Source organism: Mirounga angustirostris, unplaced genomic scaffold, assembly GCF_029215605.1.
Source record: "Mirounga angustirostris isolate CCGP_5_RB_7025 unplaced genomic scaffold, mMirAng1.0.hap1 SCAF_4, whole genome shotgun sequence".
Taxonomy (NCBI): domain Eukaryota; kingdom Metazoa; phylum Chordata; class Mammalia; order Carnivora; family Phocidae; genus Mirounga; species Mirounga angustirostris.
The window spans coordinates 148,809,694-148,836,110 of NW_026991712.1; the positions used below are offsets into that span (position 1 = coordinate 148,809,694).

The 26,417-nt window shown below is 36.5% G+C and overlaps 1 protein-coding gene and 1 pseudogene across 2 annotated transcripts in view; both read right to left on the minus strand.

Moving 5' to 3' along the window:
• Positions 1-26,417, minus strand: part of ZFYVE9 (zinc finger FYVE-type containing 9) — a 190,709-nt gene that overhangs the window by 91,610 nt on the left and 72,682 nt on the right. For both annotated transcript variants that reach the window (XM_045897698.3, XM_045897697.3), the window contains exons 3-4: positions 23,238-23,343; positions 16,828-18,929 (exon numbers count right to left, since the gene is read on the minus strand). In XM_045897698.3, the coding sequence (XP_045753654.1) occupies positions 16,828-18,929; positions 23,238-23,307 (2,172 nt within the window). In that variant the 5' untranslated portion in view covers positions 23,308-23,343. The remainder of the gene's footprint in view (positions 1-16,827; positions 18,930-23,237; positions 23,344-26,417) is intronic.
• Positions 20,227-20,378, minus strand: LOC135364267 (U2 spliceosomal RNA; annotated as a pseudogene).

The following is a 26,417-nucleotide window of genomic DNA, read 5'->3' on the forward strand; positions in this document are numbered from 1 at the left end:
TCCAGCCTTGAGTTGGGCTTGCAGTCAGCATGGAGCCTGCTGGAGATTCTCTCCCTCTCCTTCTCCTGCCCCTCTGCTCCTCCCCACACTAGCTTGTGCACTCACTCTCTCTCAAAATAAATTTTAAAAATCTTAAAAAAAAAAAAAAGATATCTGTACTATCCACTATCCAAAGTTATCCAACAGATTCAATGTTATCTCTATCAAAACCCCATGATGATCTTCACAGAAATAGAAAAATCCATCCTTAAATTACTATGGAATCTCAAGGGATCCTAAATAGCCAAAATAATCTTGACAAAGAACAAAGCTGGAAGATTCTCACTTTATGGTTTCAAACTTTACTACAAAGCTACAGTAATCAAACAGTATATTAGTATAAACACAGACATCAAGAACAATGGAATAGGGGCGCCTGGGTGGCTCAGTTGGTTAAGTGACTGCCTTCGGCTCAGGTCATGATCCTGGAGTCCCGGGATCGAGTCCCGTATCGGGCTCCCTGCTCGGCAGGGAGTCTGCTTCTCCCTCTGACCCTCCTCTCCCTCTCATGCTCTCTCTCAAATAAATAAAATCTTTAAAAAAAAAAAAAAAGAACAATGGAATAAAACAGTGAGCCCAGAAATACACTCTCACATATATATAGTCAAATGATTTTGACATGGGTATAAGAGAGTTCACTAAGCAAAGCACAGTGTTTTGAATGAATCGTGCTGGGGAAACTAGATATCCACATTCAAAAGAATGAAATTTGACTCTTAACATACAAAAATTAACTCACAGTGGATCAAAAAACTAAATATAAGTGTTAAAACTATAAAACTCTTAGAAGAAAATATAGGGGAATAGCTTCATGACATTTGGTTTGGCAATGATTTCCTGGATATGATACAAAAAGCATAGGCAACAAAAGAAAAAAACAGGTTGAAAAAAAAAGAAAAAAACAGGTTGAGGGGCGCCTGGGTGGCTCAGTTGTTAAGCGTCTGCCTTCGGCTCAGGTCATGATCCCAGGGTCCTGGGATCGAGCCCCACATCGGGCTCCCTGCTCCGCGGGAAGCCTGCCTCTCCCTCTCCCACTCCCCCTGCTTGTGTTCCTACTCTCGCTCTCTCTCTCTCTGTCAAATAAATAAATAAAATCTTAAAAAAACAAACAAAAACAGGTTGAACATCAAAATTTAAAACTTTGTTGCATCAAGACACACTATCAACTGAGTAAAAAGGTAACTTATGGAATCAAAGATTTGCAAATCAGATAGCTAACAGAAAATTGATACCCACAATATACAGAGAACTCTACAACTCAACAACAAAAAACACTTTATAAAGAAACTACAGGGGCGCCTGGGTGGCTCAGTTGGTTGAGCGACTGCCTTCGGCTCAGGTCATGATCCTGGAGTCCCTGGATCGAGTCCCGCATCGGGCTCCCTGCTCGGCAGGGAGTCTGCTTCTCCCTCTGACCCTCCCGACCCTCCCCCCTCTCATGCTCTCTCTCTGTCTCTCTCTCTCAAATAAACAAATAAAATCTTAAAAAAAAAACAAAAAACAAGAAACTACAGGCAATTTTCCATAAAGACATAATTAAAATAGTAAGTTACCATTTAATGATAATCCACTAAATATAGTGCTAGGTAACATATTTATTACTTCTAATACTCATAATTAATCCATTCAGCAGATCTTTATTATATAATTGTGCAAGCTAAGTATTATCATCTTTATTTTACAGATGATCAAAGTGTCTTGCCTGAGATCATAAAGAAGCTAGCAAATGGCTGTAAAGTTATTCTGAATCTAGGTGTTGAGAAATATTGATCTCTTTTGCTCTTTATAATGCTCTTAATACATTTCAAAAAACTTTCAGTGTAAGAAATTACTACTTCTCTGCTTCCCAAGGAGCACAACCAGTGGTCATATTTTAGTATCAGAGAACAAAACAAACCTTGAGAAAATTGATCTCTGAAGTTATAAACCAACAGATTATCCTAATGTGCTTTTTACTCAGATTCTTATGAAGATTATTCTGTATTCACTACCCAAATTCTCAAATGTTAAACAAAACTGACTGTAACTCAAGTTATTCAAAAGTAAATTGTAATTGAACATGTAACTTTTTTAAAAATAAGAAATTGCCATCTAATAAAATAAGTACCAGATATTTTTCAACTTTCTTTTTGAAATATATTGCTTTGAAAACATGGTATAAATACAGACATTCCTCTAAGAAATGCTAAGAAAACAATATAAAAATCACCATAAAACCTACTGAGTTGTTTCATTTTTATCCTGTCAACTCTATTTAAAGAGCATGAGTTATAAAAAAAAAACAAAAAAAAAACCACAAAAAAAAAACACTGACTGGTTCCTAGTTCCACTATCTCAGTTTCTTCAACTGGAAAATAGGAATAATATACCTTTCACATGGACTTATGAGGAAGATGATAACTTACAGAGTAGGTACCAAAGGTTTCGCTACCTTCTATTTCCCTCTTAGCTGGCTGCTTAGGAGCTCTGTAGTCCTAAGTCCAAGTGTTGTTACAGTGGCTCTTACTAAGTTAAGGACCTCAATTTTATCACTCCCTTATTGTTTGTTTTTCCCTGAAACCATTGCATGTTGGTTTGGAGTACGGTCTCTACATGTCAAAGAGCCTAAGTATGAATCCTAACTCCACTTATTGGCTGTGTGATTCTGAACAAGTTACTTAATTTTTGTAGGCCTATTTCATCCTTTGTAAAAATGTGGATTATAACCCTAGCTACTTCACAGGGTGTGATGTATATTAAATAAGATAAGTAGCATCTAGAAAAGTGCCTGACTCACAGTCAACACTCTATTAATATTAGGCATCTCATTCTCACCACTACTACCACCGCCATCATCGTCTATCTGCTTCCCACCACAAAGCATGTGCAGCTTTGTAATTGTTTTATTATTTATTTCATATATTTAAGTTTTGTCATCTATGGAAGCATGAGCAGTATGTTTTAATAGGGTAGCCATTCTCCTTTTTTCTTTCATCTCTTTGGTTGAAAACAGAACACTAAGCAATAAGTAAATGCTTGCTGAATTAATCGAAATAAATGGAAATGGATAGAGAGATGGCAGCATAGATTGGCCCTATAGAACTTTTCTTGCTTCACCAATAATTGCATGTATTGCAAAGATAACAACAGGCTCACAATGTCTCCAAAGGCAAATACCTTATCCCATGAAGTCAGACTGCACTAGTATAAAATGACTGAAAATTTGATACCCAGTCTCACAGGGCTAACAAAATTTCAATTCTCTAACTAGGTTTTACTTTCCTACTCAAAGGTAACTATCTTGCCCCTCTCAAACCTTCATCACCTACTTTACCTCTCCCAGTGTTTATATTTTCTATATGAAGTATGAGCCAAGCAGATGTAAATGTCTTCATGCTCTCATCAATAAATCCATAATCCTACCTTTATCAGTCCCCAACTTCTCTTCCTTTCCCCTGTTGAAGATCAAACCCTCAACATGTGCATAGATCCCATCCCTTTGGCCTTCTCAAGGATTTTGCTCTTCCTTTGATCAATCCCTTTTTACCAAAACATCCTCTCTAGAGGATCATTCATTACATTACGTAAGTACAATAGTAAGTATTTCCCATCCTTTAAAAAATTCATCTATAGGGACGCCTGGGTGTTTCAGTTGGTTAAGAGTCTGCCTTCAGCCCAGGTCATAATCCCAGGGTCCTGGGATTAAGTCCCGCATAGGACTCCTTGCTTGGCCCGCTTCTCCCTCTGCTTGTGTTCCCACGCTCTGACAAATAAAATCTTTAAAAAAAAAATTCATATATAACCATCTTCATCTAGTAAGTGCTCTAATTTTTTCTATTCTCCCTCACAGCAGAACTTCTTGAAAAAACCATCTCTACCTCCTCATTTCTTACTCCATTTTCAGCTCATCCCCCATTTTCAACCCATTCTGGCTTCTGTATCCACAGCTGTACCAAGTCTGCTTTTTTCAGAGTCTGATATAGACCAGTCCACCGGTCCCTTTTCCTGTCCACATGTTCTTGACTTCCCAACAGCCCTTTATATTAGGTAATAACTCCTCTCCTTTGACAAACTACATTCTTCTTTTGATTTCCAAGACACCGCATTTTTTAAAATTTTCTATTGTTATGTTAATCACCATACATTACATCGTTAGTTTTTGATGTAGTGTTCCATGATTCATTGTTTGTGCATAACACCCAGCGCTTCATGCAGAACATGCCCTCTTTAATGCCCATCACCAGGCTAACCCATCCTCCCACCCCCTTCCCCTCTAGAACCCTCAGTTTGTTTTTCAGAGTCCATCATGTCTCATAGTTCGTCTACCCCTCCGATTTCCCCCCCTTCATTCTTCCCCTCCTGCTATCTTCTTTCTTTTTTTCTTAACATATATTGCATTATTTGTTTCAGAGGTACAGATCTGTGATTCAACAGTCTTGCACAATTCACAGCGTTCACCAGAGCACATACCCTCCCCAGTGTGTATCACCCAGTCACCCCATCCCTCCCACCCCACCCCCACTCCAGCAACCCTCAGTTTGTTCCTGAGATTAAGAATTCCTCATATCAGTGAGGTCATATGATACATGCAAGACACCACATTTTCTTAGTTGCCATGCCTCCTCGGTCACTTGTACTGTGTCCTCCTCCACTTGACCTCAGTGGCTCAGCCTTGGGCCCCTTCTCTTCCCTCTATAAACTCCTCCCTAAGTGAGCTCATCCATTCTCAAGGTTTCCCATTGTATTCCTCACATGACCTGCAGAACACTACATGATCTATTCCCTGGCTTCCTCTCCAAGCTCTTTTTATGTGACTCTTGCCTTTAACCATACTGGATTCCTTTTAGTTTCTTGTATAAGTGCCTTCTTAGCTTAGTCCAGCTGTTCTCTCTTCCCGAAGCATTTTTCTCTCTGTACTTTGAATGGCTGACTCCTCAACTTTCATGTGTCATCCAAAATGTCATTTCTCAGAGGCCTTCCCAGATCTGCCTTCCCCCTCCATCTTTTATATTATCCTCCCTTGTTAATTTCCTTCATAGCCCTCATTGTAATTCATAATTATACATTTGTTTGCTTTTGGTTACCCACTAATCTTTACCTAAGGGTAGGGATCACAATGTCATCCGTGTAAACTCAGCACCAAGCACAGTGACAAAAAAATACAAGCATTCAATGTTTAAGTAAATTAATGATCTGGCATTCACTTATTCATTCATTAACATTTATTGAGCAATATGTAGGTGACATGTATTGTGCTAGATGCTGGGGACAAAAGATAAATCAGAATCAATCTCTAGATCCTTCTAGTCCAATGAGAAGGACAGAGAAATACTGGGTGGTAAGTGCTATGACATGGGTGAGGCCAACTTCTAGCCATTACACAACCTTTTGAAGGACATGAATGGAAAATATTTCCCTAACTTCTTTAGAAACCAAGGTTAATCCAAATGTTTTTCCTGTTTTACCATGCTGGAATGGTTCAGATCATAATGTCAATTATAAGACAGGTTTTTAGGCAGAGTATAAGGAAAACTGAATTACCGAGGAATATTCTATTTAAAGCATCCATTTCTTACTCTCATATCTATTGTTTCCCATCAATAGGTAAGTAAATATGAAATCAGGAAAATAAACTCATTTTGGTTTGAATCTGTCCTTAAATAAGAGAAACATACACAACTAATGTAAAATATTTTCCAAAGATCTTACATCCATTATATTCTGAATTTGACACCATCATCTGAAGACTCAGGGTGTTACATAGAAAGATGTACTGCTGCTTTAAGAGATAGTATTCATTCACTTGTTTGTTTATCCAACAAAAATTCTGTAAGCACCCATTACATGCTAGGGCTGAGGATACAGCAGCAATCAAGGCAGAAAATATCCTTACCTTCACTGAGTTTTTAGACTCAAGTTGGAAAGACAAACAAAAAATAAGAAAACACAGAAGTAAAATCATAATTGAAAAGTTAACAAATCATTTCTAACACTTATAATCAAGAAAGAGCAAAGAAATTCTACTGAAATGTATTATGTAAAAATGTTTAGTTAAGGGGCAGCCTGGCTGGTTCAGTCAGTAGAGCACGACTTGATCTTGGGGTTATGAGTTCAAGCCCCATGTTGGGCACAGAGATTACTTAAAAAAAAAAAAAAAGAAAGAAAGAAAAAGAAAAAATTTTTAAGAAAGTGTTCTTAATTACTCATTCTAAAATACCCAGAGATACTTCTAAAATAATTAAAAGTGAATATGTCTAAGAATGAAAGGAACATAGACTAGGAGAAAATATTTGTACAACATATCTGATTTAAAAAACCTTGTAACTTATGAAATACAAAAAGAACTTTTAAAATTCAATAAGAAAACAAACATCTCAATTGGACAAAAGATCTGAACAGACACCTCATCAAAGAAGATATACAGACAGCAAATAAGCATATGAGAAGATGTTCACCATCATATGTCATTAGGGAATTGCAAATTAAAACAAAAATGAGAAACTACCACACATCTATATGAATGGTTAAAATCCAAAATTGACAACACCAAATGCAGACGAAGACATGGGGCAAGAAGAACTCTTGTTTATTGCTGATAAGAATACAAAAAAGTACAACCACTTTGGAAGACAGTTTAGCAGTTTCTTACAAAGAGAAACATAAGCTTACCATATGATCCTGCAATCATGTTCCTAGGTATTTATACAAACAAGCTGAAAACTTATGTCCAAGCAAAAACCTGCACACGAATGTTTATAACAACTCTACTTACAATTGCCAAAAATGGGAAGCAACCAAGATGCCATTCAATAGCTGAATGAATAAACAAACTGTGGTACACCCATACAATAAAATATTATTCATAAATACAAAGAAATGAGCTATCAAGTCACAAAAGACATGGAGGTTCCTTGACATTGGTCTTGGCAAAGATTTTTTTTTTTCTGATTTGACACCAAAACCAAAGACAATAAAAGCAAAGATAAACAAGTAGGACTACATCACCTAAAAAACTTCTGCCCAGTAGAGGAAACCATCAACAAAATAAAAAGGCAACCTACGGAATGAGAGAAAATACTTGCAAATTATACATCTGCTAAGGGGTTAATATTTAAAATATATAAAGAAGGGCGCCTGGGTGGCTCAGTTAGGCGTCTGCCTTCGGCTCGGGTCATGATCTCAGGGTCCTGGGATCGAGCCCTGCATTGGGCTCCCTGCTCAGCAGGGAGCCTGTGTCTCCCTCTGCCTCTACCTGCTGCCTCCTCTGCTTGTGCTCTCTGTCAGAAATAAAATTAAAAAAAATAAAATAAAATAAAATACATAAAGAACTCATAAAACTCAATAGAACAATCTGATTAAAGAAGGGGGCAGAAGATCTGAACAGACATTTTTCCAAAGAAGATAATATACACATGGCCAACAAGTACATGAAAAGGTGCTCAACATCACTAATCATCAGGAAAATGCAAATCAAACTCACAATGAGACATCACCGCACACCTGTTAGACTGGCTATCAAAAAGACAAGAGATAATAACTGTTGGTATGGATGTGGAGAAAAGAAAATCCTTGTGTAATATTGGTGGGAATATAAATTGATGCATCTACTATGAAAAACAGTATGAAGGTTCTTTGAAAAATTAAAAACAGAACTACCATATTTCCTAGCAATTCCATTTCTGGGTATTCATCCAAAAAAAAAAATGAAAACACTAACTCAAAAACATATCTGTATCCCCATGTTCACTGCAGCATTATTTACAATAGCCAAGATATGGAAACAACCTAAATGTCCCTTAATGGGTGAATGAAGAAAATGTAGTTTATATACACAATGGTATTTTATTCAGCCATAAAAAAGGGGGAAATCTTGTTATTTACAACAATAGGATGGACCTTGAGGGCATAATGCTAAGTGAATATTAGAGAAAGACAAATACTGTATGAGCTCACTTTATATGTGGAATCTTAAAAAAAAAAAAAAAAAAGCTCACAGAAAGAGAGGACAGATTAGTGGATGCCAGAGGTGGGGAATAAGGGGTGGGCAAAATGGGTAAAATTGGTCAAAATGTACAAACTTCAGTTATAAAGTAAGTCCTGAAGATGTAGTGTACATCATGGTGACTATAGTTAATAGTGCTGTATTGCATATTTGAAAGTTGCTAAGAGAATAAATCTTTTTTTAATAAAGATTTTTATTTTAAAGTGATCTCTACACCCAATGTGGGCTTGAACTTAATGACTCCAAGATCAAGAGCTGCATGCTTCACCCACTGAGCCAGCCAGACACCCCTCAGAGAGTAAATCTTAAAAGTTCTCATCACAAAAAAATTTTGTAACTATGTATGGTAACATATATTAACTAGACTTATTGTGGTGATCATTTCACAATATATGCAAATATCAAATCATTATCTTATACACCTGAAACTAATATAATGTTGTATGTCAATTATACCTCAATTTTTTTTAAAAAGACATGGAGGAACCTTAAATGCATATTACTAAGTGAAAGAAGCCAGTCTGAAAAGGTCACATAACTGTAGGGACAGTAAAAACATCAGTGACTGCCAGCAGTTAAGGGGGAGGAAGGAAGGCACAGTGGGGCACAAGGGATTTTTAGGGTAGTATAATTATTCTATACGATACCATAATAGGATACATAATATGCATTAATCAAAACCCATGGAACTGTACAACACAAAGAGTGAATCTAAAGTAAACTATAGTATATATTTCTTTTATAGGACTTCAGTTAATAACAATGTATTGATACTGGTTCATCAATTTTAACAAATGTACCACACTAGTGGCAAGATACTAATAATGGGGTTAACTAGAGGGGGTGTGTGGGAACTCTGTACTTTCTGTTCAGTTTTTCTGCTCTAAAAAATAGTCTGTTTTTTTAAATGGGTATATCTAGGAAGCTAAACTAGGGAACAGGGATATTTAGAGGTAGAAAGGAGGTTGCCATCATAAACGTTAAAGTAATATTAAAATACACTGTATTTTAACTACACTGGAATTGAAATTTTTTTAAAAGCATGCCATGAGTGGCACCTGGGTGGCACAGTCAGTTGGGCGTTTGACTCTTGGTTTCGGCCCAGGTCATGATCTCCAGGGTCATGAAATCGAGCCCTGGGTCGGGCTCAGAAGGGAGCCTGCTTGGGACTCTCTTGCTCTCCCTCTGCCCCTTCCCTCCCCCTCTAAAATAAATAAATAAATCTTTTTTTTTAATAGTGTGCCATGAACTGGGGAGTATGATTCTTGATGCCTGAGTTCCAAAACAGGTAAAATAAAATAAAGTAAATCTAATATGAAATAAAAGGAAACAAGAACAGGAGAATAGTACTCCAGTATTTCTGTCCTTGGAGAGATGAAGAAGCTCATGGCACATTCTAGAGCTCTCAGGATAAAAATTCTTATAATACCTGGATGAAGTCAATATTGACAAATACCCTTGGAATCCTGCTAAAACATTATACATAATATAAATCAAATTTGGTATCAAGCAAGTTTGTCATAACTAATGCAACAGGCATTAGTTATTCAATTAAAAAGGTCTTAATTGAAGGCAGTTTTTGTCTATCTGTGACTTAATCTCATGGCATTATATAGAGAGACACTATTATAAAGAGTGTCTTACATGCTTTAAATGATCAACATATACTTTAATACTGGCAGGTAACAAGGTGACAAGGGAAAGATTCTCCTACCTGGTTGCCTTTTTAAAATATATGACATTCACTTACAAATACCTGACATTTATGTAACCTCTATTTAGAGTAAACAAAGTTGAAAATAATCTTCAATTCTATCAAGATTCTTTGACCAAAGTCAGAGCATAAAATAACATAGACTGACAGCACAAACAGACATGATTTTGCATAGCACAGACATGATTTTGCATATGTTATCATCTTAGGCTACCGTACTGAAAAATAATTTTCCTATGGTTAAAAAATAAGCACCAACAAAATTTTTCATGCTCTGGAATAATATTATTTTATCCCAGATAGCATCAAAAACATTATAACTCTCCCCTAATATTTCAGGTGAGCATAATCTATATTCTGTAATATTACTGAATAAAAAAAATCTTTAAATAAAAAAAGTTAGCTTCTAAAACAATTATTTTAAAATGTGTTTTATTCTTGGTTTTAAATTTGAAGTTATTTTAAATATGATATTTTAATTTTTAAAATATATTTTCACTTAAACTAAAAATATGGCATAATGACATGAATATCAAAATATTATACTTTTTTTTTTTTTAAGATTTACCTATCTATTTGAGAGAGAGAGACAGAGAGCGCATGAGTGAGGAGAGGGTCAGAGGGAGAGAATCGTCAAGCCGACTCCCCACTGAGCGCACAGCCCCACAGGCGGCTCCATCCCGTGACCCATGAGATCATGACCTGAGACAAAACCAAGAGTGGGACGCTTAACCGACTGAGCCACCCAGGCGTGCCTATAGTTCTGTTATACACCTTTATATATAAAATTACTCCTGACATTACTGCAGAACACTAATTCAAATTAAAAGTAGAGTTAGATATTGACTGTATTTGCCATTTTATAAACATGTTATATAAATTATATAACTTATAAAATATATAGTATATAAATATAAAATTATATCAAATTAACATTTTATAATTACATTTATAAATGCTCACTATATGTTAAATATCTATAATCCCATGTGTCTGAAAGGGGGAAACTTGTCAGAATTATATTAAAAATTAATCGGGGGATCATTTTGACATTAGGCATGTCATCAAGCTATTTTTAATAAACTATAAGTGATGAAGATCATGTGTGCCTAAAGGGATCTTGAAGAAATTAATACTGGAAATGAATCAAAAAGGAAACAGTAATTGCAAAATAAAACCCTCAGTACAGCACCTGACACCTTGATAAACAGCATTTCAGTCTAACTGAGATAACTTCCAGAAAACACACAGCACAGCACACTTCAAAATGTTTAATGGTGCACTCTTCCCGCAAAGTGACCCTAGCTAATCAGTACATTTAGTAATAATTTTATAGAGATAAATCACTGCTAGCACAAATCATTCCATTTCCTCTTCTATTTTTTTTAAACACAGTTCATATAAGCTCTTTGAGAGCTGCAAGGAAACAGAAACAGTTTATGCAATCCCCTCTTTTTACAGAAGAGGAAATAGAAGCCTAGCTCTTTCAGGAAGGCTGGGTGGCTCAGTCGGCTGAGCATCTGCCTTCAACTCGGGTCATGATCCCAGAGTCCTGGGATGGAGTCCCAGGTTGGGCTCCCTGCTCAGCAGGGAGCCTGCTTCTCCCTCTGCCTGCCGTTCCCCCTTGTTGGGCTCTCTCTCTCTCTCCCTGACAAATAAATAAAATTTTAAATAAACAAACAAACAAATAAATAAAAGAAGCCTAGCTCTTTCATACCCATTCCAGTGTTCTTTTTTACATTACCTCTCTTGCAGTTCTCTTCTGTTCTATTTATTCAAATTACAAATGCAGTAAAAAATCATCTACTGTGAGTTATACTTTTAAAGTCAATTACAATGGAAAAAATAATTGTGAGTAAACTGGAGTGGTATATATTACCATCATTAAATCTCTTCTCATTCAATGACTTGGCGTCCATATTGTTCTTTTTCTACTTTGTAATTCAAGACTTGATACATGAAATAAAACCTAAAATCCTACTAACTTTGGTAATTTCACCTGATAGCCCCATTCAAAAATTTTATCTTCCTTTTAAATTCAAATACTCAAATTCCCAATCCTTTACCGCTGCCCAAAACTAATGTTCACCCAAAGACAAAGACTTATATTCTAGTAAGCAATTCAAGCACAGATAAATCTTGTTGTTATGTCCAGTGTAATAAAAAGAGCATAAGGCTTTGGAGTCAGATTTGTCTTAAAATCCATACACTCTTGGGGCACTTGGGTGGCTCAGTTGGTTAAGTGTCTGCTGTCGCTCAGGTCATGATCCCCAAGTCCTGGGATCACCCCACCATGGGCTCCTGCTGAGCCGGTGGGGAGTCTGCTTGTCTGTCTTCTCCTTCCCCTTGCTCATGCTCTCTCTCTCAAATAAATAAATAATAAAATCTTTTTTAAAAAATCCATGCACTCTCATTTTCAAACTCTGAGGATTTAGGCAAGTTACTTAACCTTTCTGAGGTACATCTTCCTCACTTGTATCTCACAAAACTGTAAGATTAGATAAGCCTAGCATAAAGTGGAAGTATTAAAAAATGTTACTCTATTTTCATCTTCCACACCATCTCAAACAAATACAAAATATCCAGGTAATAATTGTAGTTCAAGAAGTTTTACTTTTAAAGAATATTTTTATGTTTATTTCTATTAAATAGTAAATAGAGCAGTCATTAACCACAGAGCACCAAGTAAATAATAATTGGCCACATCAGAGATGGTAATAGATAAAGTGTGACAAAGCCTTGAAAATGACCAGGGATGCCTGGGTGGCTTAGCTGGTTAAGCGTCTGCTTTTGGCTCAGGTCATAATCCCAGGGTCCTGGGATAGAGCCCTGCCTTGGACTCCTTGCTCAGTGGGGAATCTGCTTCTCTCTCTCCCTCTGCCCACCCCCCTTGTGTGCACTCTCTCAAATAAATAAAATGATAAAAAAAAAAAAAAGAGGTCAAAATGTTGATGGCAAATGGAGCTTGAGAGAGGATGAATAATCATGATCTGAAGTCCGTGATTTCCATAGGAAATTAATATGGGTATACAGGTAATGGTGATCATTTTGCACTTAGAAGGCACCTTTTGGGGAAAGAGTTCTCTGTACTCTTTCTACTCTGCAATTTATCACCTATTATTCAGGAGAAGTAGGGATTATGTTGCTATATGGTGCAATTATCTAAATTAATAACATGTGAAATCATAAAATAAAACTCACATTTGCTGAGCATGTTAGAGTATGACATACTTTTCCAATTAACAATGAAGACAAGAATGGAATCCAGAGGGGCGCCTAGGTGGCTCAGGTGGTTGGGCATCTACCTTGGGCTCAGGTCATGATCCCAGCGTCCTGGGATTGAGCCCCACATTGGGCTCCCTGTTCAGCAGGGAGCTTGCTTCTCCCTCTCCCTCTGCCTGCCTGTCTGCCTACTTAAATAAAATAAAATCTTAAAAAAAAAAAAAAAAGAATGGAATCCAGATATCTTGATCTCCATTTTAGTAATAAAAATTACAACATTTTAATACTTTCATAAATTCTGGTGTAATTATTTTATATTCTACTTAATTACATTTTACCAAGATGAATGTTATTACAATTCTATTGCTTATCAAGAATTGAATATAAGCTTTAAACTATGCTAGATAATTTTCCACCATTTTCTGTTAACTCCTTCTGTATTCAAGTGTATTTTCATCTTGACCCATTCTTCTGTTAAGATGAATTTATTTCCCTTTCCCCACTAATTTTCCACCTGTATTCTGATGTGATCTCATTTTTCTCATATACTTTAGAACTCTGTCCCATAAATTATATCCACTTTTTTATACCTCCCTCTCCAAATAGTCATTTTGTAACATGACTTTTCTGATTCCCTCTGCCATTCTTAGAAAAATTAAGCTCTCATTCTCAATGATCCTAAAGTATTTTCTTCATACTGCTAGTATAAATGAGGAGACATGCTGGAAGCAGTATGACTGAAAGAAAGAGTACTAGCTTGGGCCCCTGGGTGGCTCCGTCAGTTAAGCATCCCATTCTTGGTTTCAGCTCAGGTCATGATCTCATTGGTCATGGGATCCAGCCCTGTGTCGGGCTCCACACTCAGTGGGGAGTCTGCTTGAGTTTCTCTCCCTCTGTCCCTCCTCTCACTCATGCTGTCACTTTCTCTTTCTCTCTTGCAGATAAATAAATAAATCTTAAAAAAAAAAAAAAAGAGTACTAGCTTTAAAGCTGGCTCTAGCACTTTCAAGCTGTGAGATCCTAGGCATATTCCTTGACCACTCTGAGTCTCTGATTCTGAATCTACCAAATAGGAAAAAAATTAACAACCCACTCTACAAGTTTTGTAATGAGGATTAAATGAGAATGAATTTGGGGCACTTGGGTGGCTCAGTCATTAAGTGTCTGCCCGTGGCTCAGGTCATGATCCCAGGGTCCTGGGATCAAGCCCCACGTCAGGCTCCCTGCTCAGCAGGAAGCCTGCTTCTCCCTCTCCCACTCCCCCTGCTTATGTTCCCTCTCTCAGTGTCTGTCTCTCGGCCAAATAAATAAAATCTTGAAAAAAAAAATGAGAATGAATTTAAATCACATATAACTAGTTCTTAATACAATGTCTTGTAATTTGTTGTGGGATGGTCTGTTTATCTACTCAGATCAGTGGTTCACAATTTTTTTTAGGATTTTTTTTTTTAAACTCCAGGAAATCCAGATATTGTTCTCCCAACTTACTGAAATCAGTGCCCTTAATTATAAACTCCATGAGGTCATAGATCACAGTTTTTGTATCTCTGAATCTCTAATACTTAGCCCAGAACCTTTCATATATTAGGTGCTTAATATATGCTTGTTAAAGAGTATTAAGCTGTAGATACTAAGAAGAGAAATTACTGGACATGCAAACTAAATTTATTTTTTCAATATTAAACATTATTTTATAAAATCCCATTGCTTGGGGTATGTTTCTAGCTACATTCCCAGTATAATCTCATTAATAGCTAGAAAAATTATACCTATGTTTATAAGCTCTTTTCTTCTGAGAAGCTCAAGGATTTTTACAGACCTTATCTCATCAATCCTTAGAACATCCCTGAGGTAACTGGAGGTGGAAAGGAAAAAAATAGAATATGAATCCACAATCCACATGAATCCATAAATTCCACTCAGTAAAACTCCCATCTAATTTTTCAGTTTATGTGCATTTTGCCACCGTTTCCCTTCTAAATCCACCTAAGTTACCTATTTAATCATTACATCTGGATATGCTGATCTGGAGCAAAAGTGTTATTATTTGCTCGAGAGAGCAAAGTTTTCAGAAAGTGTTATACACACAGTAAGCAATACATAGAACAACATTTTTATTCCTTAACAGAAAATTGACTGTTCAGGCTACTGACAGGTTTACTTTAGACTACAAGCTATTTAGGAATTAGACACATTATTTTCTTCAAATTTTAATAACCAGAGACCAGCAGCCCAATCATAGCTTTCACTTCCTTCTGATCCCCATCACTTGGTTCTTTTGTACCCTTATAGTAGCCCTTACTGACTACCCACCCAGGAACCATTCTCCTCCTTTTCCATATTAACAGAATCCCACTTCTGTTCAGGCAACATTGGGTTCAGCCCCAGGGGATGATCATGACTGATCTTCTGAGCCAATCCTAGCAATCCTGTTCCCCTCTGTCAATAATAGGTATAAAATTGGACCTGTGATCTAAAACCGGCCAATAAAGTGAAAGAAGTTGCTAGGGATTCCTTCCTCCCTGATGAGAGGGCAGCAAGAAGAACAGGCTCTTTTGCCCCCAACCAATTTCCCTGTACTTGAGAAGTTGCCAGCTTGAACTTGATGCTTAGAGCTGTGCCACTCTCTTGAGACCGCGAGTTGGAAGACCAAGAAAACTTCAGTTATCCTGACTGCACCCAGACATAAGTGAGTCTCTATCTTCAGGCTTCCTGTTGTATGAAATGTTATTTTTGTCTACGTCACTGTTCCTTAAAGTTGAAAGCATCCTAATTAACAAATAGACCAATAAAATCAGGCAAGAACGGAAGTACAGATTTAATTACTAATTAATTAAATTAGTATGTAAATTAAATGTAATCTCATTTAATCTTCACAAAAGCCCAATGAAAATTACTAATCTTTTCTATTTTGTTTTTATAAAAACAAAAGCTTAATAAAGTTATACAGTTAATAGTAAGAATGCTAAAATTGAAATCCATACCTGAAACCAAACTTTGCATTCTTTTTAAAAATATAAAATCCCCTTCCTCCTTATTTACAGTTCTTTGTTAAAAAGATAAACCAGTAAGCTGATATGTTACTAGCAAGCAAAACTCAGGGAGAGCTGAGGAATATCCATTATTCTTATAACCTTGTCATAAGATCTATAGCCCTCAACTCTATTTTGTATCAAAGTAAATGGGGGGAAGGGCACCTGGCTGCGTAGCATAGTCGGTTAAATGTCTTGGTTTTGGCTCAGGTTGTGATCTCAGGGTCATGAGATCGAGCCCCGGGTCCGGCTCCACACTGAACATGGAGTCTGCTTGGGACTCCCTCTCCCTCTAGCCCTCACCCCCCTTGAATAAATAAATAAATCTTAAAAAAAAAAAAAAATTACATGGGGAAAAAGACAAAAATATGTGTATATGTGTTTAGAGAGTTCCAGAATGTCTAGTAGAATGACCAAATTCCTACAGCAAAAACTAGGATGGATTTCAAGTGTAATATTCAATTTCTCAAGAATTAAAAAAATATGAAGTCAATCGCAAGTATTTCTTAAATCAAAAAAATAACTTCCTTATTTTAAACTATTCCATTAACCAAGTATCTGTCAATACAGAAACCACAAAGTTAATACTTCCTCAATTTTCATCTGTTCATGGAAAGTGATTCAGCTTAAATCTTGGCAACAAAAAAACTTATATAAACACTAAGATTCAGCAAGGTCATTTTTTATTTAGAAATTTACTAAAACTGGGTGTTCCAAGCTATTTATAATGTCATCTCAACCAGAAGTATGTTCACCTTATATTGCCTTTATTAATCTCTAATTGAGCTTAATAAAGTGGGCATGCTGTATTTCTGACTTGATACACTTACACAGCTTACCTTCCCACATGCTCTGCAATGATGCCTCCTTTTGGTGAATGTGAACCTGGCTTCACATTTCATGCAATTTGGAGCCTGAGAATCTGGTACCCATACAGGAGCCACCTCACCCAGAGTAGTAAATGGCTTTCTGGCAGAAATTCCAAACTGACCAGCTCTGAGATCATTATCTGGGCTTTCTGGAGCTAATGCAAGGCATGGTCTACTGGATATCCCCGACTCGTAGCTTTCTAAATGTTCCCCATTTGTATCAGCAATAGAGATGTTTCCCAAAGAGGCATTGCATACATTGGTTGCTGAGTTCTCCCCTAATTTTGCTTTCCCAAGAACATCATTTTTGTTTTTAACATTATTTCCACTATTTGTAGGAAGGTCATTTTGTAAATGATCAGACAATGGCTTTGGAATTTGAAGTTTAAGATTAGAAGGTTGCTTGGGTCTCGCACCACCAAAAGGAACACTGATAGATTGCAAGTTTGCTACTATCTTGGGTGAAGACTGCCCGAGCACTGATGGAACTTGGCTACAGAAACTGTGTAAATAATTTTTCTTCATTAGGTCACCAGTGCTGTTTAAAAGTAGTCCACTCCCTTCTGTGGCTTCATTTCCTCTCTGTTCATAAATATTTGAGTAGCATTCTGACTTGCTCTCTTCTATTTCTTTTTCTTCTGTTACTGAATCTTCTTTGGAGGGTAAAGTCTTTGGAACAAAACAAACAACTGGGCTCTGCATTCCATAGGAATCACAATTAGATAGAGAATTTGCTGCTGGTGTATCCATAGTGGAGAAATCACATCCTTCACTTTCATTCATGCAAGTTCCTTTTAAATCTAGACCTGCTTCTGCCATTCTATCACACTCTCCTCCACTATCATTGTAAATGTCCTCAGGCTGATTCATTGGCAGAAACTTCTCATTTTCTTTATTTATTTGGCTATCATTCATATCATTTAGTTTAGTCAATTTCCAATTCGTCATCTCCCGAGAGTCAGAGAAATGCTCTGTCATATTAAGAAATTCTGTAGTGCCAAGAATTTCTTCATGTTCACAACCTTCCTTTTCATCAGCTCTAATGTCACTGGACACAAGACAATCGGAAAACTGTTCACAGTTATCCTCCCTTCCAGAACCATTAGGCATGTCTGTTTTGAGAAGCAAAGGTAAACCAGACTGGACAGATTCTTTAGTTGTTCTCTCCTCTGCCGGCTCTTTTTTCACCAACATCCCTTCACTCAAGTGGGAAAAGGAGTTTGGACTCCCTAGATCTGTCCTAGCAGAGCTGGTTTTGCCAGTGAGAACCTCATCTGGTATATAGTTCTCTTGCTTTTTAGCAGCAGGACCTTCATCTGTTCCCTGGGATGAGATTATTGAATCAATTGTTAAACTTGTAATCACAGACATGGATGGGTCTCTACCTGTATTTTCATCATCCTTTAATTGTGAAGTGGAACAGACACTGGCTAGATTATCAGATGAAGTAGAACACGTATGTTTAACAGAATCCCCCACTGCACTTGGTCTATTCAACAGATCCATTTGTTTCTCTGAGTTCATATCTTTTTCAGTGGACCCATTTATACTAAAACTAAATTGATCAGTTTGTCTGTTTTCGTTATCCAGTGAACAACTAAAAGCATCCATGAGGGACTGACTATTATAATTATTACAATCCTGCAAATCGCTTTGTAATGTCCTTTTATCACAATTATGCATAACGGCTACAACAAGAACATTCTTCTCATCTGGCAGACAAGCTAGATTTCCACATTTCTTCTCTCCCACTTCGACAGTACTACATTGATCATCTCGATTACAGTTCCTCTTAATTAACTGATCTTCTGCAACAGCATTTTCATCAATCCACATTGTGTTGATCTCTGGATTCAGACTATAGTCCTGTCCATTAGCACAATGGTCCTCTCCCTCTGTGGTCAGAGAAGCTGAATGAGCCAGAGAGAAAACTTTTAGTTGTGGCTGTGACTCATTAGAAACTGCAGGTTCATTCACACTGGCCAATGCAGGGTTAAATGACAGTCGGTGAGACGGGGGATCTAGAATCTTATTCCACTTGGTATCCAACAAAATAGGAGAAACTGTTTCATCTGAAAAAATAAATAATTGCAATAAGTTTGCTGGTGACACTGGAAAAGCTAGGAATCAGTTAATTAAACTACATTTGCAAATATTCTGAAAATAAAATATTGCCAGGATATCTAAAAATAGAATATTCCTAGAATATGAAGTTTCTAATTTTTAGCTAAGAATAAAAAAATATTCTTAAGACTGTTCTTATATTACATGTCACCAAATGGTAATATCCCAGAACATTCCAAAAAACAAATCTAGTAACATAATTAAGATGGCACACAGGCTATACTTGGTGGTGGGGGAAGGGAGTAGCAATCAGAAAGACCTTCGATTGGTTGGGTACAACATAGGCTGGGGACTAATGTAAGCTGGAAAAAAATTAGGACAGTGATGTAGATGAAGTAACTGAGTGGGAAGGAAAACAAAGGAATTTTCTGTGGAGACAGAATGATCTATAATCTACAGGATGACTGGAATGTGGGGTTACACTGATATATTTACTTGTCAAAACTGGTACAGTTAAGATCTATATATTTTAATGTATGTAAATTTCATCTTAAAAAATGAAAAAAGGGCACTTGGGTGGCTCAGTCGGTTAAGAGTCTACCTTTGGCTCAGGTCATGATCCCAGGTTTCTGGGATCAAGCCCCGTGTCCTGCTCCCTACTCAGTGGGGAGTCTGCTTCTCCCTCTCCCTCTGCCCCTCCCCGCTGCTCGTGCTCTCTCTCTCTCTAATAAATAAAATCGTAAAGAAAAAAAAACTAAAAAAGTAACAAGCAGTGAGGAGTGGATGAAGATACAAATGAAACAAAACAGGCAACATGTTAACTGCTGTTGAAGCTGGGAAATCGGTATACCAGAATTTACTACACTATTCTGTTTTTTGTATGTATTTGAAATTTGTCCATAATAAGCATTTTAAAAAGTTTGCATTAGTATGTGAAATTATACTAATAACTATATCACATTAATTAGGTTTATATTTATATAATTATCTGAGGATATTTGGCAGAAAAATATTCATTTATCTTATTAAATCAACCTACTTATATTCTATCAATACGCATAATTGACTTTTTAAGAGATTATAACTATGATGATTATTTTCCCAAGTTATAGTGCCATATGTATATTTAGAGAAATAAGAAATAATACACTTACTGTCTTTCTTGCTGTCTTCTTACAGCAAATCTAATAATCATAGTCCTGAAATTATGCAGATATATTTTCCCCTCAATAGTAACATTAATCTTTAATGCCCCGTTAGCACCTTGTTCATATCTCTAGTTAAGCATTTACTACACTGTATTGCAATGGCTTCTACCTGACTTTTTCAGACAGAAACCATTTCTCTCCATCAATGTAAGTCCTGACTTTGCATTGTGCCTGGTATGTAGTAGGTACACAATAAACTGATAAGAACAGATACTACACTTGATCTTAGCCAAAAGGCCGAGAAGCGATAGTAGGTACACAATAAATATATGCTAAGTGAGTATCTACCATAGTAAAAGCATTGTGCTTAAGGAGCATGAAGATTAAATGATAGCTCTGGCCTCCAAGAAGTACATAATCTAGTTGGAAAAATAAGAAACAGATATAGTACACATGAGTATCTAATTAGCAGTACAGGACAGCATAGTATTTGAAAACTATTACGTACAGAAAATAAATTCAGAGAAGAAAGATATTTTAGAGGCTGAGGTAGCAAGCTGGAATTCATAGAAGCAGGAAGAAATGGCTGGGCTTCAAAGACAATTTTATTTCAGTCTGGAAAAGAGGTCATTCTTAAGGGGGAACAAGTATAGTCCCAAACACAACAATCTGAGAGAGCAATAAGTAAATCAGTTTGGGTTGAAAAAAGAATTAGTGTAAGGAAGTAGTAAAAGGAACTGAAAGGGCAGATTGTAAAGGCCATAAAACATCAAAATGTGTAGAGAATGGTCTTGAATCCTCTGAGTGTTAAATCATGAGTTGCCCAAATTTGGGCTAGCAAAGACTTGAAATTTAATAACATATGCTTCCTTTAAAAAAAGAAATCATTATTTCCAAGATGGTTCATGGAAATAAAAAGGAAATGCTGCTTCTTCTAAGAATATTTAATAATATTCAAACAAGAATGTTAGATCAGTTATTAAAAATGTCATTATTTAATCACCTACTACATGGGTATAATGTAAATTATCTAGTGTTATCACAGTTTGTATGTGGTATATTTTTCATTTAAAGAAGGAAATAAACACAAAATGAAAAATCACTTTATTTAAAATATACTTGAAAAGATACCAGGCTAGAGGTGGTAGTTTTAATGCAACTAGTACTAAGATTTTTAAAAAATAGTTCAAAACAAATAAACAACATAGTTCCAAACAAGAATCTGGCTTCTGAAGTTCTTCTCCTTCTAAAGGAATTATTTTTTTATAAGCGAATGCTGTATTTTTGAACTAAAAGACAATTTTTACTGATACAACAAAAATACATTCAAAATCAACTATATACGAAGTACCCTACTAGCATCTACAGAAGTCATAAAGAGAATGATGTAATGAACTAACAGTTTTATTCGAGTCAATGGTATTCTAGAATTATACTACTCAAGTGATTAGGTATCTCATAACAAGTAACTGTGATACACAGAGGGCCAAACCAAAGAAAGGACTGAGAAATTATCTGTATAAATGACTGAAATTGAGAGGAAAACATCCCTTCCACCTTGGTATGTAGATCCAATAAAATCCCAAATGATTAATTTCACATTTACATGAATTCTATGGCTATGGAGTAGCTTTGGGTCATCAGTGGTAAAATATGAGAATAGCAGGCTATTCCATGTATCCTTCCTTCTCCCTTTTCCTTCCTTACTCCCATAATTCTATATAAGGCTTACTCTATCACAGACCCAAAGCAACAACATTAAAATTAATCTCTCTTCTCAACTACTATCCAAGAACAACCTGAATCACTGGATATAATAAAGGTTTGGAGACCATTTCTAAAATCATGGACTTCAGATGGAAACACATCACTTTGTAAACTTGTTACATTCCATTTCCCCCTTAGAAATAGAGAATATCAAAGGGCACTTGAGTAGCTCAGTTGGTTAAACGTGTCTGCCTTTGGCTCAGGTCATGATCTCAGGGTCCTGGGATCGAGCCCCATCTTGGGCTCCCTGCTTCTCTCTCTCCCTCTGCTCTTCCCCACCTCTCCCCCCAGCCAACTCTGTGCTCTCTCAAATAAATAAATCTCAAAAAAAAAAACAAAACAGAGAATATCAGGGTAGGAGGGATCTAATTAATTATGGCTTATCCATTTAAATCATACTGAGAGAAATTTAAGCAAAAAGTTTTCCTAAATGAAGTGAATCTTAGGCAGACATTTTACCTAACCATCTTGGCAGTAACTTAAAACTATAAATCTTTTAAAATTAGGTTTAAAATGTATCTTTATTGGTCAATCAATAGGCAACAAGTTATCTTTCTTAGTTTAGGAAATACAATCACACATTCTAAAGCTTTTCTTGACCATAAATTGGTTGTATAAAGAAAGTTCAGGCTCTAGTATTATACTGCCTGGATATTAATCATTCTGCCACTTATTAGTCAACTAACTTTGGGGAAATTGCTTAATCTCTCTGTGCCTCTCATCTATAAAATGTAGATAAGATCGACTTTCATCGGATTATTTTAAAGACTAAATAATACAGTCCATGTAAATGCTTTAGCATAGTATCTGGCACATAGTGCTAAAAAATGTTAGTTCTTGGGGTGCCCAGGTGGCTCAGTTGTTAAGTGTCTGCCTTCGGCTCAGGTCATGATCTCAGGGTCCTGGGATTGAGCCCCACATCAGGCTCCCAGCTCCACAGGAAGCCTGCTTCACTTCTCCCTCTCCCACTCCCCCTGCTTGTGTTCCTTCTTTCGCTGTCTCTCTCTCTCTGTCAAACAAATAAATAAAATAATAACTGTTAGTTCTTCCTCTGGGTATTAAAATACTATTATCATTAAGTTATTAAGTCATTCTATTTTTTTAAAGTGTTGCATCCTCTTTTTTTTTTTTAAAGATTTTATTTATTTATTTGAGAGAGAGAGAATGAGAGAGAGAGAGCACATGAGAGGGGGGAGGGTCAGAGGGAGAAGCAGACTCCCTGCTGAGCAGGGAGCCCGATATGGGACTCGATCCAGGGACTCCAGGATCATGACCTGAGCCGAAGACAGTCGCTTAACCAACTGAGCCACCCAGGCGCCCTAAAGTGTTGCATCCTCTTATAATCCCACATTCTCCATATCATAAATGTATTCAAATAGATTCACCAAAATAAATTCTCACCTTCGTTTTGTTCAAATTCATCCAATACCTTGTCCAGGTTGTAAGCTTCTGCTTGGAAGTAATTCTCCATCGGTGAGGAAACACCACTCAAGAGACTTGTTTAAACCTAGAAAGTAGATCAAATTTATATTACACTTTCAATTACTTAAATTTAATTTATAGACGTTACAACTGATAACAGAAATACAAATGATCATGAGACTACTATGAATAATTATACACTAAATAATTGGAAAACCTAAAGGAAATGAATAAATTCCTAGACAAATACAACCTACCAAGAGTGAATCACAAAGAAATAGAAAATCTGAACAGACCAATTACTAATAAGAAGATTGAATCAGTAATTAAAAACCACTCAACAAAGAAAAGTCTAGGACCAGTTGGCTTCACTGATGAATTCTATCAAACATTAAAAAAAGAACTGGGGCGCCTGTGTGGCTCAGCTGATTAAGCGTCTGCCTTCAGCTCTGGTCATGATCCCAGGCACTGCATCAGGCTCCCTGCTCAGCAGGAAGTCTGCTTCTCCCTCTCCCTCTGACCCTACCCCCTGGCTCATGCTCTTGCTCACTTTCTCTCTCTCAAATGAATAAATAAAAAATCTTAAGAAAAAAAAGAATTAATAGTAATGCTTCTTAAAATCTTCCAAACAATAAAAGAAGGGGGAACACTTCTGAACTCATTTTACAAAGCCAGCATTACTCTGATACCAAAACCAGGTAAGGACACTACAAGAAAGGAAAATTACAGACCAATATTCCTGATGAGTATAGATACAAAAATCCAAAACCAAAATATCAGCAAACCAGATTCAGTAATACATTAAAAAGATCATATACCATGATCAAGTGGGATTTACTATAGGGATGCAAGGATGGTTCAACATCTGTAAATCAATGTAGTACCATATTAACAAAATGAAGGATAAATCATATGATCATCTCAATAGAGCAGAAAAAGCATTTAACAAAATTCAACACACATTTATGACAGAAATCCTCAACTAAGTGGGTAGAGAACACACCTCAACATAATAAGGCCATCTATGACAAGCCCACAGCTAACATCATACTCAGCAGTGAAAACCTAAAAGCTTTTCCTCTAAGATCAAGAACAAGACTAGGATACTCACTCTCACCACTTATATTCAACATAATACTGGAATTCCTAGCAAAAGCAGTTAGAAAGAAAAAGAAAAGGCATCTGAATCAGAAAAGAAGAAGTAAAACTATCTGCACTTGCAGGTGACATGGTATTATATATAGAACACCCTAAAGACTCCACACACACACACACACACACACACACACAAAACCTGTTGGAATAAACGAATTCAGTAACATTGCAAGATTAAGTCAACACACAAGGGGTGCTTGGCTGACTCAGTCAGTAGAGCATGCAGCTCTTGTTCTCTGGTTTGTGAGTTAAGCCCCAAGTATGGCAAAGAGTTTTAAATTTTTTTAATTAAAATTAAGTAATTAAGTTTAATTAAGATTTAAATTTAAAAAAATTTTTTTAAAGTGAACACACAAAAATCAGCTGGGTTTCTATACACTAACACCAAATTATCAGAAAGAGAAATTAAGCAAACAATATCATTTACGATTACATCAAAAAGAATAAAATTCCTAGGAATAAACTTAACCAAGGAGGTGAAAGATCTGTACTCTGAAGACACTGATAAAATAATTGGAAAACACAGACAGAAAGATATTCTGGGTTCATGGATTAGAAGAATCAATATTGGGCGCCTGGGTGGCTCAGTTGGTTAAGCGACTGCCTTCAGCTCAGGTCATGATCCTGGAGTCCCTGGATCGAGTCCCGCATCGGGCTCCCTGCTCAGCAGGGAGTCTGCTTGTCCCTCTGACCCTCCCCCCTCTCATGTGCTCTCTCTCTCATTCTCTCTCTCTCAAATAAATAAAATCTTAAAAAAAAAAAAAGAAGAATCAATATTGTTAAAATGTTCATACTACCCAAAACAATCTACAGATTCAATGCAATCCCTATCAAAATTCCAATGGCATTTTTCACAAAAACTTTTAAAAATCCAATAATTTGTATGGATCCACAAAAGATCCTGAATAGCCAAAGCAGCCTTGAGAAAGAATAAAGCTGGAACCATCATAATTCTTGATTTCAAACCGTATTACAAAGCTATAGTAATCAAAACAGTATGGTATTGGCATAAAAACAGACCCATCAATCAATGGAACAGAAAAGAGATCCCAGAAATAAAACAACACACATATGGTCAATTAATTTATGACAAAGGAGCCAACAATATATAAGAAAGGATAATTTCTTCAATAAACAGTGTTGGTGAAGCTGGACCGGCACATGCAAAAGAATGAAACCATACACCTATCTTATACCATACACAAAGATCAACTTAACACAAAGGTCAACTTTATTCAACATGGATTAAGGACTTGAACATAAGACCTGAAACCATAAGGCAGTAATTAGCTCTTTGACATTGGTCTTAGAGAGGAGTTTTTGTATTCGACTCTAAAAGCAAAGGCAAGAAAAGCAAAAATAAACAGGTGGAACTACATCAAACTAAAAAGCTTCTGCACAGCTGAGGAAACCATAACCAAAATGAAAAGCAACCTACTGAATGGGAGAAAATATTTGCAAATCATATATCCAATAAGGGTTAATATCCAAAATATATTCAGAACTCATACAACTTGGCTGCAAAAAAACCCCAAACAATCCAATTAAAAAACACACAGACAGCCAACAGACACATGAAAAGATGCTCAACATGACTAATCACCAGAGAAATGCAAATGAAAACCACAAACACACCTGTTAGAATGGCTAGTATCAAAAAGATAAGAAATAACAAGTGTTGGCGAGGACATAGAGAAAAAGGGACCCTTGTACCCTGTTGGTGGGAATGCAAACTGTATGAAAAAAAGAGTATGGAGGTTCCTCAAAAAATTAAATATAGAACTACCACATGATTCAGCAATTCCTCTGCTAGGTATTTATTTTAAAAAATAAAAATACAGGGGCACCTGGGTGGCTCAGTCATTAAGCGTCTGCCTTCGGCTCAGGTCATGGTCCCAGGGTCCTGGGATTGAGCCCCGCATAGGGCTCCCTGCTCAGAGGGAAGTCTGCTTCTCCCTCTCCCATTCCCCCTGCTTGTGTTCCCTCTCTCGCTGTGTCTCTCTC